Source organism: Nothobranchius furzeri, chromosome 13 (assembly GCF_043380555.1).
Source record: "Nothobranchius furzeri strain GRZ-AD chromosome 13, NfurGRZ-RIMD1, whole genome shotgun sequence".
NCBI classification, from domain to species: domain Eukaryota; kingdom Metazoa; phylum Chordata; class Actinopteri; order Cyprinodontiformes; family Nothobranchiidae; genus Nothobranchius; species Nothobranchius furzeri.
Genome location: NC_091753.1, coordinates 44,027,695 through 44,046,370, shown reverse-complemented (window position 1 = coordinate 44,046,370; position 18,676 = coordinate 44,027,695). Strand labels below are relative to the sequence as shown.

General features: G+C 39.7%; 1 protein-coding gene across 6 annotated transcripts in view; it reads right to left on the bottom strand.

The window, feature by feature from the left end:
• The window catches only part of mtus2b (microtubule associated tumor suppressor candidate 2b), a 29,230-nt gene extending 20,525 nt beyond the window's left edge, over positions 1-8,705 (bottom strand). For 5 of the 6 annotated variants that reach the window (XR_011516056.1, XM_070543541.1, XM_070543542.1 and 2 more), the window contains exons 1-3: positions 6,805-8,705; positions 6,555-6,729; positions 6,142-6,354 (exon numbers count right to left, since the gene is read on the bottom strand). Coding sequence is in view for 5 of the 6 variants with exons in the window: in XM_070543541.1 (XP_070399642.1) it covers positions 6,142-6,354; positions 6,555-6,729; positions 6,805-8,532 (2,116 nt within the window). In the remaining variant the exon portion in view is untranslated. The remainder of the gene's footprint in view (positions 1-6,141; positions 6,355-6,554; positions 6,730-6,804) is intronic. The other variant, XM_070543543.1, reaches the window with a different exon arrangement.
• Between the last annotated feature and the right edge of the window lie 9,971 nt (positions 8,706-18,676).

Sequence of the window (18,676 nt, the reverse complement as noted above, 5' to 3'; positions counted from 1 at the left end):
CTAGCATTAGCAGTAGCTCATGCTAGCAGTAGCAGTAGTTTGGGCCAGGGTTAGCAGTAGCTCAAGATAACATCAGTAGCTCGGACCAGGGTAGCTTGGGATAGAATTGTTCTGTGGTTAGCATTATTGTGACCAAGTATGCTGAAGTGGGTTGGAACCGGTTGGGACATGCACATTTAAAGCTGCTTTTGGAGTTTTCCCCTTTCAGAAATTAGGTACGATTTGTCAGAAATCCGTAAAAGTGATTATCTTATCATATGCCAGATGGTGAAATCCAGGTCATGTTTCAGTGAAATATCGTCTCTGCAGCCCAGATATTGAAATCTTGGCAGTAAAGCTTGGTTTATGCTTGACGCGTCCACAAGGTTTGCATGGCTCCGCGCGGCAAAATTGCATCATTTTAACAGCCACGCCCCTCCACCGCGCCTCCACACGGCCCAAACTTTCCACACCGCTCACCTAGGAAATTTTCTAACCACGCGGACGGTCGGACGCGGAAAAACATGGCGGACTGGCAAGAACTAGTATGGCAGAGGTTTGTAAATGCAGACATTTGTATGATTCAGCTCTCAAAGATCACCATGATCAACATGTTGTTAATAATTCTTGGAGAGAAATAGCTTACACTGTCGGAAAAGATGAGGACGCTGTTGAAAAATGCTGGAATGCCATTTTGTAAACAACAGTAATTTTTACTTCTACTATGGTGTAGTGTTGGATGCAAGCCGTAGAGCTCCATGCTGCCCCGTTCAGTTTGGGAGAATATTGGCTCACCGCAGAGACAAGCCGCATGAACCATAAACTCTGCAAGTTGTGAAGCACGTTCCGTCCGCGAGCTGCATCACCAAGCAGAAAGTAAATGCGTCAAGCATAAACCAAGCTTAAGTTGTCACCCATATTATTTGTCAAGAGAGTTCACCAGTGTTGTCTTGGCAACCATTTATATTCCACCTTCAGCCATTGCTGAAAGTGTATGTGATGCCATCAGTTCCGTTGTCGCTAAGCTACAAACCCAGCACCCCAATGCATTTGTGGCTATATCTGGTGATTTTAATCACAGCTCTCTGCTACGCTTCCAACATTTCATTTTGTCAGCTGCTCCACCAGAGAAAGCAATACATTGGGTTTGTGTTATGCAAATGTAAAGAATGCATACATGTCCAAATCCAGACCTCCTCTGGGGCAATCAGATCACAATCTTGTTTTTCTCTACTCAGAATGCAAACCACTTGTTCAGAGGCAACTTGTGACAAGAAGAACTGTGAGAAAATGGTCCCAGGATGCTGAAGAAGCCCTGCAGGGTTGTTTTGAGACCAAAGATTGGATGAATCTCTGCCAAGGATATGAAGAGGACACCCATGCCATGACTGGATGTGTCACTGACTATATAAACTTCTTTGTGGACAACATCATACCCACCAGAACAGTGAGATGCTATGCTAATAACAAACCCTGGATCACCAGTGAACTGAAGAATCTACTAAATGAGAAAAAAGAGGGAGACAGTGAATTATTGAGGAGTATACAGAAGCAACTGAAGATCAAGATCAGAGACAGCAAGGAGGCATACATGAAGAAGCTGGAGAACAAACTACAGAGGAACAATATCAGAGATGTCTGGTCAGGGATGAAGAAGATCACAGGCTTCAAGCAGAGGAAGGATTGCACAGATGGCAGCCTGGACACAGCCAATGAACTGAACAAGTTCTTCAATAAGTTCAGTTCAGGAACAAACCCAGCATCCTCCTCGCCTGTCCCCAGCCAATCAGACATCCCATCCTCCTCTGATCCAACATTTTCCTGTCACACGCCAGCTCTTTTGTCCTCTAACACAGTCATGGACTCTTCTGGTTCTATAAATCTGTCTTCAACCAAGTCAGGAGATGCTGCTGCCCCATTTACCTCTAGAAGTCAAGTGAAGGGGCAGCTGGAGAGACTGAACAAGAACAAGGCTGCAGGTCCAGATGGTGTCAGTCCCAGACTACTGAAGGCATATGCAGAGCAGCTCTGTGGGATTCTGCAGCACCTCTTCAACCTCAGGCTGGCCCAGGAGAAGGTTCCAATCCTGTGGAAGACATCCTGCCTTGTTCCAGTTCCAAAGAAAACTTGCCCATCAGACTACAGACCGGTTGCCCTGACATCCCACATCATGAAGGTCCTGGAGAGACTCCTATTAGTCCAGATGAATAAGGAAACTAGGACATATCAGGACCCGCTGCAGTTTGCTTATCGCCATGGAGTTGGAGTTGAAGATGCCATCATCCAGCTGCTTCAACCAACCCACTGCCATCTGGACAAAGCAGGCAGCACTGTGATGGTCGTGTTCTTGGATTTCTCCAGTGCATTAATACAATGCAGCCTGATGTACTTTGCCAGAAACTCCAGAAGACACAGGTGGGGGCCTCAACTATCACCTGGATTAAAGACTACCTGACAAACAGACCACAGTTTGTGAGGCTGAAAAACTGCACATCAAACCAGGCGATCAGTAACATTGGAGCACCACAGGGGACTGTACTCTCACCATTCCTTTTCACCCTGTACACCTCAGACTTCCAGTACAAATCAGAGACCTGTCATCTACAGAAATACTCAGATGACTCTGCAGTTGTCGGGTGTATCAGAGATGGACAGGAAGCTGAGTACAGAGAGCTGGTGGAGCGCTTTGTGGCATGGTGTGGAAGCAATCATCTGACCTTGAACGTGAACAAAACAAAGAAGATGATTTTGGACTTCAGAAGAAACAGGGTGGAGTCAAACACTGTTTCCATCATGGGAGAAGAAGTGGAGGTGGTTGAGGAATACAAATACCTTGGAGTTCACCTGGACAACAGACTGGACTGGAGAAAGAACAGCGAAGCCCTTTACAAGAAGGGACACAGCAGACTGCACTTCTTGAGGACGCTTAGGTCCTTCAATGTCTGTAGCAAGATGCTGCAGTTCTTCTACAAGTCTGTTGTTGAGAGTGTAATTTCTTCAGCCATCGTCTGTTGAGGTAGCAGCATCAGAAGCAGGGACCTGAAAAGGCTCAACAGCATAATAACAAAGGCTGGCTCTGTTCTGGGGACGACCGTGGAACCACCGGAGGAGATAATGCAAAGAAAGATTCTCCAGAGAATCAACAAAATTATGGACAACCCTGAGCATTCTCTTCACAAGACTGTCCGACAACGGAAGAGTGTCTTCAGTCAGAGGCTTCTTCAGTTTGGCTGCAACACTGACCGCTACTGGAAATCCTTCCTGCCAACAGCCATTGTAATATACAATAACTCTTTGATGACTTGATTATTATTATTATTCTGAGCTACTACAGCAATCAATTTCCCTCTGGGATTAATAAAGTATTTTTGAATTGAATTGAATGTACTGTGATGTAATGTAAGCAATACATCTATTTTTTTTTATTTTTTGCTAAGCACGCCCCCTGCCCTGCAGAGCTCCATGCAATAGGAAACTGAGCGCCGACCAGAACTCACCAATAGCGTTAGACTACTGCTTACTTGCTTCAAATTTAAGGAATACCTCGGCTGATGCAGAGTTGATGAACTTTTCACAGACAAGTAAATCTCTAAAATATAAATATATGAAAACACAACATGACATGAGAATAATACTCGTAAAACAACGTGTTTTAGCTCTGTTTGTCAGCTACAGAAGCACGTCTATGAACAGAAACGTGAAATCTCCATATTAAAAAAACAGAGCAATTGAGTTTTTGTGTGATATGCTTGTCAGCCACTAGATGGTGCCATCGGATAAGAGAAATACTCCGGAAAGAAGCTTTAAGGGTGTCTCTAAGCTTATGATGTGTTTAACCAGCTTTTCACAGCAGCCATCCCAACATTACTAATTTGTACAGGAAAGCAGATCGGACATGGCACAGACCTTTTGGCACATTAGGACACCTTTATTCAACAAAGTAAACGTTTTGAATTCTTGGACACCTTCAGTTCATCTGAGTGTCAGAATGCTCAAGGTCTGTGTGTTATTCAGAGGGAATGCAGTAACTTTTCTTACTGCAGCAGTCTGGATTCACCTGGGAGAGTCAGCACATTCTGGGTTTAACAGAGACAGAGCCAAGCTGCAGAGCCGATCACTTCTAGCTTGCATGCATGTGCAGTAGAAACCTAAATCCCTTAATGTGCAACCTCTAATGAGCAGAAAGAAACCTAGCAGAATCACAAAAATCTGGGCAAAAATGCAGGAAAAACCAATTACACCCACTAACTTAATATACAAATCACCTCTAGCAGAAATAGTGATTATTTTATTCGATGTGATCTTTCTAGTCTCTCAGAGGGAAGAGGAATTACGTGGAGAATTTTTGACCCAGTTTTTCTTGCTTCAGTTCTTTGAGTTTGTAAGAACATCGTTTTGCAGAGTTCTGGTAAGGGTAGAGGTTGGAGATTTAATTGGGACAACAGAATACCTCATCAATGATTTGTTTTTCTGGATATTCTAAAATGTTCCCATTTGTTTAGATTTATTGTCCTGCTGTACTTTGGTTCTCCACCAATAACACTTAGCAGAAGTGTAAAGTGTTGAAATCAACATGTTGTACTTGTGTTGTAATTTACCAAATCCTAATTGCACTGAAGATCATTTTTTCTGTCTTGCCAAAAGATAATCTAGTGGCAACATAACGTTCGCTGCTAACGGTTTCTTCCTGAGCTCCATATGTCACCTGATACCTGATGTTCACGGTGGCATCCTTTCCTCTGAGCGGATGCGCTCCATCCCAGTGGAGACACATTGCTGGAGTGAATCCCTTTTGATTGTGGCTGCATTTGATACACATATGGCTGCTACTAATGGAGCGGTGTTCCTGAGCCAACAGCCTGGAGAGGAACTCTGTCATTAAAGCTGCCAGTCACATATCGGCTGTCGGAGCCACTTCCAAACATTTTGTTGTCAGAGACACGCGCATTTTGTCAACACAGTTAAACTAGAATTAGACTTTTTGCTGCCAGAAGTGAAGCCAATTTAAAACTGGTCAACAACAGAAAATTAACTTTTAAAGTAAATGAAAAAAAGCAGCTAAATCAAAATGGAAATGAAGATAAAACATGAATTTAGTGGAAAAATATAGCCTGAATTTATGTTATAATTACCCTTTAAAACCTAATACTTAATAACAAACAAAAGGTGCATTTATTACCTAAAAAAGGCTGTCAGAAATTATTGATACACTGAAATATCACGATATTTCATGTTACTGAATCGATTTTTAAAGATGCGTATAGACATTTTTTGGCAATTTTCATGTAAACATTTACTGTACTTCATTTTTGTAGTGCAATTCAACTCCCGACTGCTAGGTGGCAGCAGTTTCCACCCAAAAAAATTGAATATCATAATGACACTGGATGTGTCTTGGGGGTCTAGCCTGAGTTTGTGATATCCAGATTCTTGCCTAAACACATCCCAAGCTAATATAAAAACATTACATGTCAAAGAATAATAATAAAATTGGCACTTTCCCTCTGCAGGAGTTAGCTTAGAAACTATGAATAGGTTCATCAGATTGGATCCACTTGATGTTAAAAGGTTATTCTGAAGGGTTAATTTAATAAATCTGTGATCTCTAATATGAACGAATGCCTTGTGAGACGTTTTCTGTGGAAAAAAGCTCTGGTGCTCCTGTTTCAGGAAGTAGAAGTTAGTCGAAGGAGTGTGTGGGTGGAAAACAGTAGGATTTGGAGTCTTACTCATTAATATTTGTGATGTGCAATAGCCTCTCCACTCATTGGCTAACAGCAACACAACTCTTCTGCTGCCTTTTTTTGCTCTTCTTCCTTGTTTTGTCTCCACAAATAAACCAGAACATGTTCCGCCATGTTTTGTAGCTGCTATTGTTAAGTGTTAGCTTCTACTAGCCGAGACATGCTCTGCTCTCTCCTGACTGTTAAATCAATGCAGACTTCCACGTTTGCAAGCCAAGAAAGGTGAGTCCACGAAGGCAGATTTTACTGTGATGTAGAAATGTGTTGTTTTTTGTGAGGTTAATGTAGGTGATGAGAGCAGAAGTCTATTTTCATGCTCAGTGGGCATATGCAACTCAGTGTGATTGTATTTAAAAAATAGCAAGTAGTACGTGTATCACATGACCTTTAAAGCAACAATTGATGGCACTTAACTTACACTGAGAGGGTTGGCAGAGGTCACTGTTAGAGCTGTCGTTGGACTGGCTGCTGCAAACAGACGAGAAGCTGGAGCTCCGGATGACGCCTAAAGCCACCAGCCGTGAAGCTGGAAGGGTGGAGAAACCTGGTGGACGGAGGCCTGTTTGGCCTGATTTCAGAAGGAGACTTTTGGGAGTGGTTTCTGGACCAGACCACTTCTGCTCACAGGGTCCTTGACAGAATGAATACAATATATTACTATCAGAACAGCAGCACAAAACAGATTTGTTCACACTAAAAAGAAGAATTGCACTGTTTATTTGTAGATTACAAGATTCTCTGGTTTCAAATAACTTGAGAACTGAATGTTTAATTCTTATGTAAATATGGAAAGGAGGTCACTGTGTGATCAACCCCAACAGGTTATCTCACCCATCTGATTCTGGTGACCTTTCACAGACTGACAAGATGCTGGAGATGTCTTTTGACCCATCTGCTGACCCCTTGTCTTGGCCACAGGCTGCCTGGTGACCGCCCCCAACCCCAGTTGGGGCCTAAGGGCTCTTGGTGAATGATAAACACTCCCTCCTTCTTGGGAAATTTGCTGCTGAGAAACATTTTCAACACAGCCAGTTATAGTTTTGCCCTGTTCAGTGGACTAAATCTGGAATTAAACTCTCACCTCTTGCAAGTACTTCCTGGACATCTCCTCGTGAAAGCTCTCTGACTTCCCGCTCAGCCTTTGGTGGACAGTGCCATTCGGAGGTTTCACAGCATTGCCAAGAGGATGGTATCCCACCTTCTGCACCTCCTGTCGATACTTGTCTAACAGCGGACTGGGCGAACTGAGCACCGGAGAGGATCTAGACTGCGGAACGCCTTTTGAGTCTCTGTGAGCAGGTAGGCTGGAGTACAAGGGAATTCGTGGTGGGGTTGCAGAGGCTTCCTGTTCACTTAGTGATTTTGCTTGAGCATTCTTTCGAACACACGTTATGATTTTTGGCCTGACATTTTTGGGCTTCTGGGGTGGAGAGGTTCTCCTGGGTTCCATGTCTTTCTGCTGCGGTAGGACTGGTTTGGGAATGCCACTGCTTATACTTGTCTTGTTTGGAGGCTTGGCACTTTGACTTCTGAGAGGAGAGTTGCTGCGCTCAAAACTCAGAGATCTAGTAGTTTGGACTTTACCCGTACAAGGAGGTGGATGTCTGCTGGGTGAGCAGGAGGTAGCTTTAGCAGTAGATGCAGTTCGACTTGGGCTTCCCCATGGCTTTCTGCTCTCCAGGGATGAAGACCGCGAGGTGATGTTGTTCTCAAAGGAAGCCTGCTTTTTCAAACTGTTATCAAAAGAGAGCTGCTTCTTGAAAGAGTTGTCAAAGGAAGGGAGCTTTTTGAAACTCGTGTCAAAAGAGTTTTGCTTCTTTAGAGCGTTGCCAAATGAGCCTTGCTTTCTCGTGGCATTGCATTCCTTTGATTGAGTCTCCTTTGCAGCTATTTTGGTTGACCTAATTAAATCAGGGGTTTCATCTGCTTGTGTGCTTTTATCCATTTTAGTGTTACCTTTGTCATTTGACTTTTTTGCAGAAGATAAAGCATTACAGTCAGAGTTTCCCTCTGAAAAGCTCCCAGCTTTGTTTCTCTGGTTGTTGTGCTTGTTGCTTACATCAGTGCATAGAACTCCATCGCTCGCGTGTTCCTGGGATCCAATATCCCCCGATAGAAGAGTTGAATTCAAATTCATGTCCAGATCTTTTAGGTGTGCTGTGCTTTTTCTGGCAGGGTTGGATGACTTGTCGTGCCTTTGAGAATTCTTGCATCTCTCAGAGATGGTGCTGCAACTTTGCGAAGCCAGGTCCTCTGACATGGCTGAGTGAGAGACAGGGGCAGAGTGCCAGGAGTCTGTCATTTGATTTGTGGTGGCAATGCTTGAAATGGTGGACAGACAGGTAACAAATACATCGTTTTCAGAGCTGAGCTCAGTCCTGGGTGCGTCTTGGCTCTCTGAGACAAGCGAGGCTGCTGGTTGCTGCTCAGTGGAAATATGCGGATGTGACCTTGTTCCTTCCACATTCTCATCTTCCACTTCTTGATTCGTGGTATTATTGCAAGATGAAAACTGCACCTGGATCTGCTTCCGCTCAGAAAGCCCAACAAAGTCCTCTCCCTCCTCAACCAGGTACGCCTCTAGCTCCTGACACTCCAACATCTCAAATTCGGCCAGCTCAGGATCGTCACACTGCGAGTCCGTCCCCCAGATGATGACTTTGTCTTCCTCTACTGTCTCCGTCATTAAACCTGCCAATGAACCAGTTTTCCTGCTGTTTCCTCTCTGAATGTCATTGGCATTTGAGTCATCCTGCTGGTTATCATTCCTCAACCCTCCATCGCTGTCAGGCTCTCCTCGATCACACATAATGGAACTAGCTCTGAGTTTTCTCAGTAGTCCATGGCTTCAGATATTATGTGAATCTATTAAAGTCCTTGAGGCACAACAAAAGCATAGGTTCACTGTTTTTTCTTGAGTATACCAGGAATGGGAATTTCAAAGATCATAACTAATGTAGAGGATGGATCTTCGTTAGATTTGGTGTCAACCTGCAAAGAGTAAAATAATTAGAAATGCACAGATACCAGCAAGGTGTCTGTTTCAGTGAATCACTGGTAGTTGCTCACATTTTTAGGGCATGTACACACAGAATAGAACTTTGGAAGACCAAATATACTCCCCCGCAAATCTAGAAAAGAAACTTGGGTCCACAAAACCTCATTTTCAGCAAAGGAAATCCAGGGCATTGTAAGGCACATTCATAGGTACCCCAAGCCTGTAGGCAGCAGTAGTTCCCCAAATCTTCACAGTCTTTGTAAAAAACACTCCTAAACTAGATGGTGGCCATTAACTGTCCTCAACACTGTTCTTCGCCAGTCGTCTTCTACAGATTAGTCACAAAGCTCATAAAAACAAGATATCAGGATGTAAACAAAGTCTCACACAAGAACTGTATTCCAGTGATCTTCCACCTCTAAGCAATGAAGATGAGCAATTAATAAATCAAAATAAATAACCGAGAGAGCATCTAACATGACTGAAGAAAAAAGTAGGACAAATCGCTCTATTGAGCTGCCTGTCATTAAAGAGCAGAGTAAAATACTAAAAACGTCATCTATACAGAAGAAAGAAAACTAACAGCTCATGATTAACCTCAGAGGGCAAAAAAAAAAAAGCTTTTTTCCAAATATTTCTGAAAACCAATGAAGTGTATATTATATACTTGTTATGGAAATTTTATATTTCATTACTTTAATCCTATTAACCGATCTATTAACTGAATGTCCTGAAAGCGCGCACACACACACACACACACACACACACACACACATTCTTGTCCTCCCACACATACGCACTCACCCTCTCTCACACACGACCCACTCCCTTTCCTCTCTTCTCTCCTTGCTTAAATAAACTCTGTGACCAGCTGTTCAGGGCATTTGCCCTGTGCACTTGCCACTAAATCATGATTTGGTTGTATGTCTGCCTCATTGCTTCTTGTCCCTTTTTTCTTCGGCTCCAGGAAATGGGTTTATTGATAAACATATTGATAAAATCCATGCCAATACTATTAGCATATTTTCATTTCTATATATGTATACATATAAATTTTAAATTCAGCTATCAGTGAAACTAATTAGTAGTGCTTTCTGCAGAAACTGTGTTTTATGCCATCTCCTGCAGTTTCCCCTGTCCATCACTAAATGCAGCAGAAGATGTTCAGACAGCTTATCACAGTTTGGTATGAAAAGCAGCATCTTGCTGCTGTCTGCTCAGAGGAGGGTGGCTGTGACATAACGAGTGAATGCTGAGCTGTAGGTGAAACACAGCGTGCTGTTAGGGTTGTTTAATCCTGCGTCAGACGAGAAAAGCTGCCTCTGAGCCTCTGAGTGTCGCTCTTTTGATGATTTAGTCTGTTTTTGAACTTTTTTAAAGTTTATTTATTGTACATTTAAACCTGTCTGCACAATTAAATGGAGAAACGTGGTTGCAGGTGAACATGCATACATGTAAAAGTAAAGCAGAGATGTTTGGAGATCCCAAAAGGTCACAAGTGTTTTATTTATAGCTGCTCTGCTCTTTGTGCTGCTGAAGCGGTGGCTACGTGGTTGAAAACAAATGTTTCAATTCACCAATCAGTCATGTACACACTCATCACATTTTCACTTACATTAATATTAGATAATAGTTATATGATACAATCATTTGTTTAAAAAAGCGAGTTGTATAAACATATCCCAGTCACTTGGATGTAGCTTATACCTCACTAACAAAAATACTAAAACAAACAAATAAACCAAAAATAAATTAAAAAAGCAAAAATCCTGAAAACATAAAATTTTTAATAAACAAACAAAGAAAATAAAAATTTCTCAGCTCATAATATTAAAGACTAAACAAAAGAAAAACAGAACCAGCAAGACAACATTTATTTCAACTAAAAAGAATGTTGTAAATTCAATGCATTGATTTTCAATTGACAAAAGTAAAAAAAGTAAAACTAACTAACTAAATAAATAAATAATTAAATGAACAAAACAAAACCAATAAGAAACAAAAACAAGCAGAACAACACAATGTATTTTTTTCCTGACTGATGGAGTCACTCTGACCTTTGTCTGGCACATTAATCAAGCCAAGGGCAAAGATAGAAAAAGTACTTTTGTTTCTGGGTGATGTCTACAGAATAATCTCGTTAGGAGAAAGCTTTGTTTTATATTCTCTTGGATGTGACGTAACTCAAAGACGAGGCGACAGAAGCACCGGTTTGATAGTATGGAAGCCCATTTCTGCCACTTATTAAAAAAATGTGTTTGTCATAATTATAAGTTATAATTATGATTAATCATGACTTATAGCTAAGTCACTAGTAAAAACAAAAAAAAATTAGAGATATTATCAGTCTGTCATTAGTGCTGGCTGATATCGGCATCAAAATTTAATGTCAGAAAATATCGATATCTGTATATCTTTTACTAGTGATGGGAATAACTGGTAACGAGTAATATAATTAATTACCGTCTTCGTGTATCATAACGCCATTTCTGTTACCGATAAGAAAATGTGTGAATTACTCATTCAGCAGCGCAGTGTTAAAGCTGTCATCAGTTGATCGAGAGCTAAAGAGGTGGATGTTTTTATACAAGTGCATCGCGGCCCGTGAAGAATGAGGAAGACGTGATGAATAGTTACAGCTGCAGATCCACAGATTCACTGCTGCAGGCGTAAATCTGCAGCCGTGCCCTTCTTGGCGGGACAGTCCCGAAGGTCCCAGGGTAATAAATTTAAAGAGCAAGTCACCCCCATGAGAGTATTACTCCGCTCCCACTTCCTGTTTGAAAAATGCAACAAATGCTGTTGCCTAGCAGACCGAGAGGGCGGAGCCACTAACAAATACACACACTCACACACACACACACACACACACACACACACACACACACACACACACACACACACACACACACACACACAACGACATTGTGACATCATATGGTACCAGCTAACGTCCTAGGGTACCTCAGCCAATAGCGATGACAGATTTAAATTCAAATGCAGTGCAGAGTTTTTACCTGACAACGGCACAACACAGACAGGTTTAGGCAGAAAATTTAAATTTTAACTAAAATGCACTAAAATGCAAAACTAGACCACACGTGTCTGCATCACGATTAGACACGCATTTATATAGTTTATCAGAAAAATAAGTAGATTTGAGGGTGACTTGCTCTTTAAGTCCTCCATCAGATGTGTGCCTCTTCTAGTGCCATTTTAAAGGATTTAATTAATTAATTAATTAATGTATTTGTTTATTTATTTATTTATTTATTTATTTATTAGATTACCAGCAACGGAGATGCTACTAAAAATACAGAATTATGTGACACTGGAAAAATGACATTTATTTCAGCAATTGAACTAGACTGAGAGACCATTTAAAGGCTCAGGAACCTTTGCAGGTGTTTCTGTTTGCAGTTATAAACTTTAGCTGATTGGGGTCTTGTTAAATTCTTTAAAGGCACGAAGGACATTGATGAGGGCTGCCTTCTTGCCAATCGCTGATTACGGGGATGTAGTGTATAGAACAGCAGCAAAATGCCACCTTTCAACCCTGGATCCTTTATATCACAGTGCATTAAGGTTTATAACTGGAGCATCTTATCGCACACATCATTGTGAGTTATATCAAACTGCATCATTACCATCTCTGGAAAATAGGAGGGAAGCGCACTGGTTAACCCTGGTATATAAGACTATTTTACATCTAGTTCGGGCCTATTTGAGTAAGAAAATGTCAAAACACGAGTCGGGCTGTAATTTGCGATCTGAAGAGCTCTAGACTTTTGTTACACCGCACATGAGAACAGAATTAGGGAAGAAATCAGTTATTTTTAAACACGAGCTCGGTGACTCCTCTTTCACATTTCTTGAAAATTATTTGTGATCGCGTAAACACTCAGACAGAAAACTGCTTGTGTTTTACTACGGTGAGTAATTACTGATAACTTTTGTGGGCTAAAATTAATATAGATACCTTGATGGTTGTGTATTTAAGTATATTTGTTTTTGTGTCACTGTTATTGTTGTTGTCGTAGATTTTTGTAAGGGTTTCCCCTTGTTTTAATATGTAGTTGAATTTTTTTTTATCTGTACTGTATGTTTCAGTATGCATATGCGGCATTCACACTGCACCTCTTGGCCAGGTCACCCTTGCAAAAGAGGCTCTAATCTCAATGGGTCTTATCTGGTTAAATAAAGGTGATGAACGAATGAATGAAAATATCACACAGCGACATTTTAATAGTCTAGATTAGTGTAATGTTCCTGTTTGTAGTTCCTCCTGTAAGTGCCCATTTATTTCAATTATTCATTTTTATAAAAAACATTTGGACATACATTTTATTATGTTCCAGTCATTACTCATTTATATTTCAATATTGTAGTAATTTTTAGTCAATTAAGTAAGTTGAACTAAGAGGGGAACCCATTTTTATGGCATTCTTTAATGAAAAAAACTAACAAAATGTTATTTTTCTTGGTAATTAGTTACTTTTATAATCTTCTAACTTGGTAAGTAACTGAGTAACATTTTTGACAAAGTAATCAGTAACTATAACTAATACTTTTTAAAAGTAATGTTCCCAACATTGTCTTTTACTGACAAAACGTTTACATACCACACACACGTTATACATCAAACTCTTCTGCTACTATTTTTAAAATACGACAGAGGTAAAGTTTTTTTTAAACATTTTTATTTATTAGGCACAACTTATGAGGTAAAATTTGTGTAGTGACAAACGACTAAAATAAAAACAAGAATCTTCACCCAAGGCTTGCTTTTCTTTTCTGAAAATCTTTATAATTGTTTTATCCACGTAACTAAAGTATACAGAATAATACATTATTGACTAATACACACTTAGTGTCACGCTTAGGGAGAATTCAAATTCAAATTCAAAAATACTTTATTAATCCCAGAGTGAAATTGATTGCTGTAGTAGCTCAGAATAATAATAATAATCAAGTCATCAAAGAGTTATTGTATATTACAATGGCTGTTGGCAGGAAGGATCTCCAGTAGCGGTCAGTGTTGCAGCCAAACTGAAGAAGCCTCTGACTGAAGACACTCTTCCGTTGTCGGACAGTCTTGTGAAGAGAATGCTCAGGGTTGTCCATAATTTTCTTGATTTTCTGGAGAATCCTTCTTTGCATTATCTCCTCCAGTGGTTCTGAAACTGCCTAAACTCTGGCTGAGTCCTTGAAAGGGCTGAATGAGATTCAGCTGCTGTAGACAAATTAAATATGGCACTTTTCCTGTTACTAACTTAAATTGAATTAGTGTGGCATGTGTGATAGATTTGTGATGTTAGTAACCTAAAATGCTTTAGTTTTTTTAATAAAGGGGAACCTTGCATATATTGGTATTGGTTTTCATCAAGTTAAGAGTCAGACAATTTCGGTTTGTTGGATAATTGACTTCTTTAAGTCGTAATGATTATATGATATGTTTGTTTGTTTGTTTATTTATATTAATCAGAGTGAAAGAAACTGGCTTCCATAGGTTTGGAATTCTCTTCAGGACTTAAATCTTTTTTATTGCTCTAGTCAATTTCATCACCCCTCCTCCACCCAATTCACTTCAATTTTACACGCGACCAGAAAGCCGCACGTCCTCTGGGGCTAACCGGACTTCCACGGATGCCTTTCAAGACAACAGATCCTTTTTCAGAGAGAAGATTTTTTTTCTGTCCCTTAAATTGAATCTCGACTCCAAATCAATCGAGTCCAGAGTCAAATCACGACGCAGACGGTGCAGTAAATCAGTGTTTATCAGCACGGCGGTGACAAGATGAGATTTAGTCTCTGAAGGAACCGAACATCTAAACAGCCTAAGCTGGATTCATCTAAAAGTTTAAATCAAACAAACAGAATGTCACAATAACACAAAAATGTTCTTGTTTCAAGTGAACCAAAATGGATTTATTTAGTCATTTGGAGAATTTAATATTTCTCTATCTGAGAGTCTCAGAGGGCTAAAAAATCCATAAAAAGACTTGTTTTTTAATGGATTTCTACTTCAGGTTCTCCAGGAACGATGATGGAATAGAAGTGAATCAGAAACCTGTTGAAGTAGATCAGAAAAACAAATTCTAAGCATTGTTTTCAGATTTTCCATGTTTCCTAATATGAAAATAAATCTATACAATAAACATTTCACAGAACTAAATAAAAACGTTTGCTGAATATCAAAAGTTCTGCTTATTTGTCCTCTTATGGACATATTTACATCTCTAAATGATAAAGATGCACCAATCTTGTTTAAACATGCTGATTTCTCTTAGAAAACAACAAAAAGAACACATTATGATATTAATTAGTTTATTACAATAATAATTCTGGTAATTAAAACTTATTTCCACTTACGCATTCATACATTGAAGAAAATGACGGATTTCAACTAAATAATCCTGTTTAGTGATGTGTTTATGGACTGGAAAAAATACCCCTATATGTAATACATAGTTTATAGATGTGTTATTAATGAATCTGTAACGCTGCATAAATCATTAAGTGTTTAAGGTAAGAAAGAAAAGAAACTGACCCATTTCTTGCAAAATAGTGAGCCAAATCTGTTCTCCCTTTCTCAACATTAATGCATAATAAATCATTATTAATGATTTATGAAGCATGACATGTTATTAATAAAGTATCTATACATTATTTAATAGCCATTTATAAAAGCAGCCTATATATCTGAGTTTCAGATTAACCCGTTAATGGAGGTTTTTGGTGCATCTTTATTTGATGATTATAACTAACAGGACAACCTTAAACCAGGATGTTAGAAGATCGGTGAGAGTTTTTAAAAATGCCCTAAAATGTTTTTTCTAATTAGCATTTTCATCTTTGATCTAAAAATATGTAGTTTTTTTAAATGAAACAGTATTTCATCTGTACTTGTTATATAGGAAACGTATTTGTCAATAAACATCATATCATATACATATTGCAGGTGTGGAAAAACCTGAAACATCAGATGAATAAATGAAAGTAAAAATCTTCCTCTGTGAGGTTTAGTGGAACAGAGGCAATGAAACACAATCAGGGGTTTTCCACCTCTTTACCATTTAGTTTGTCTCCTTTGTCTTGCTCCTCTTTTACCTCCAGCAACAAAATAATCAGGAGATAATTGGAAAATTTCTGCTCATCCCATAAACATCCTCCCCTGAGCAACGTTCCCCATCCCCCATCGTCCCGCCACTGGACTCCTAAATTAAAAACAGGACCAACCTCCACTCACTGGGGCTTCCTGAAACCTGTGCATCCTCGCATCTGCTCCAGGACTTGATGTCTCGTGTGAGACGGTTTCAGCAGACGGCAGTCTGGAGCAGATCAACACCTTCAGTGGAGGGTTCATCTAAAATTCTCATGAAAAATTGAATAAAAAGGGAGCCTCCCTGTAATTTCTAATGCTTCAGTGGGCATGACGTCTTTGTAGGCTCTTGTTCTTGGAATGAACATCTTCCTGATCTGGATCACTGAGGCCTTTAAGATCTCTGATCTTCACCTCAGTGACATCTGAGTCACCTGTGATTTACCTGCTGTCACTTGTCATGGTCTCCATTTTTTCTTCTAATATGATGCATTTGCTATTATATTATTAAATCCAACTCAGAAATAACATTTCACATTAAAACGTGAGGAATGTGGATGGATGAAGGAACTGTCGCTGAGGTGAGCCCACCTAGGGAGGAGGCTGTAATCAGGCTTGGATGGACGCAATATGTGCTCCTAAATAATATTTAATATTAGTTTAAAAATGTAAGAGGGCGACACATTTATTACGAAATCTGCACGCTCGTGTAAGCAGCCTCTCCGCCAGATGCAGCAGAGTCAATAAATCCTCATAATTAACTGCTGCCGAGATTCATTGCGCCTAAACACGGAAACACTTACCGGCTCTGTTCCGTGATCCCGCTGGAGAGAAGCTCCGACAGCAGGAGAAGGCAAAGAAGGAGGCATACATCCAGTTTGAGGAGGAGATGAGGAGAATTCCGTCTGCAGCAGAAGGCTGGAAAACGGGGAGGAGAAGAGGCGAGGAGCCCTGACGCCATCAAGGACGCAGGTCGCCCCCTGCTGGTGGAAAGTGGGAATGAGGTTTCTCCTCGTCAGGAAACGGGTTTATTTTTTTATGTATTATTTTTATTTAGTCTTGATTTTGGTAAAGTTAAACAATTGCATTAATTAATGCCTTCACAATAGCTGGAACATATTTTTATAAATCAAACATTACAATTATGGCATTGTGAAAAAAGTATTTTTTCTTTAGACATTAGACTTAAATGCTTCAGATCAGCAAAAAAATCTCAACAGAAAACAAATCTGAGCAAGTAAGAGAACATTTGGTTTCAATTATCAAGTGGAAAATAAATATCTGCCAAAATAAACCCAGTCCGTATAAGTCACAGACCCCTTTCTTCAATTTGAATTAACTGCGAATAAGTTCAATATTTCCAGAGTCACACTCTGGCTCGTAGTCAGACCCAAACAATAAAAAAAAAAAAGAAAAAATCACGTCTGAAACATAAAGTAGGCTAAAATATCTCAAAAACAACACATCAAACAGAAGAAAAAAAAAAGAATCCAGAATGAATGTAAAGCAGCACAGGATAAACTTGACTCAGGTCAACATTTAAAAATATGATGCAAGTTGAGAAAAAAAAGTGGAATTATTTTGCATTTCATGTGAATTAAACCCAATATTTCAGGAAAATATATTCACCAGGCAAACATGTTGGCGTGATCTGGGGATGCTTTGCTGCTTCAGTACCTGGACCGCTTGCCGTAATGACGGATTCATGCTGACCGAAAATGTCCTGAAATTAATCGTTCATGCTGGAAAACACTCCAACGGGACTGAATTCAGACCCTTCTGCAAGAAAGAGTCTGACAAAATCCCTGACAGGTTATCACAAATGCTTGATTGCAGCTTTTGCAGTTATTAATCGGTTATTCCTTTTTCACATTGGCTTGATTGGCTCTTTTTCTATGACATAACTGCCTTATGGACCTGCTCAGGTTATCTTTGATGATCTGATACAATAAATATAACAAGAATCAGAAGATATGCACTGTTGACTGTATATTTAAGTATTATTAAATAAAAGACAAAACCTGCAGATTAATTTATTGCATCATTTATTTACAACAGTAGCTGCTAAAACACCAATCAAAGTCGACACATGCTGAATAAAAACCCGTCCTGCATGCAGCTCCTGCCCATCTGGATGCGGGGAGGTGAACACTGTAACACAGGCTGTGTGGTCAAAACACATTTAAAAAGTCACTAAACGTGTCCAAACCAACAAAAACGGCTTTTTGGTTAAACATTTCCGTGGCCGTGAACAACGAAGAGTATTTACAACAGAAACTGGTGGAACTTTAAAAAACACACACACAAAGAAATAAACAAAATACTACTTATCTAAAAAAATAGTTTATATTTTAGCTACTTCTGTGTCACTCTTGGATAAAAAGCTTCTTTTCCTGATAAAAACGGATACAAAACATTCAGATCTCAGCTGCCGTGTGGGTCGTGTTTCTAGCGGGGGTTCCTGGTCTGAGCCGGAAAAAGGCTAAAGAATTAAAAAACACTGAAGCGGAAAATTTTAAATGACACGAAGGTAGCTTTTTTCATCTATGATATAATTTACATGCAAAAAAAAACCCCACAATAACACACAGTTGTCTTATAGTATATTACAAAAGTGACAAATATTACAGGTGAAAATAAGCCTTCTGAAGGAAAACACTTAGTTAGCAGCTCATTTTATTCCCAGATATAAAATTAGAGACAAAACTGACGTTCTTTGGTTGGTAAATTTGTGTTTTCACTGAAAAATTAAGCGTCTCCCCATCCGTACACAGAACGGGTACCTCGTATACCTCAGCAGCACAGTGGGTTTGTGAGCCACATTATCACCAGAATCATAATTAATATTGCATA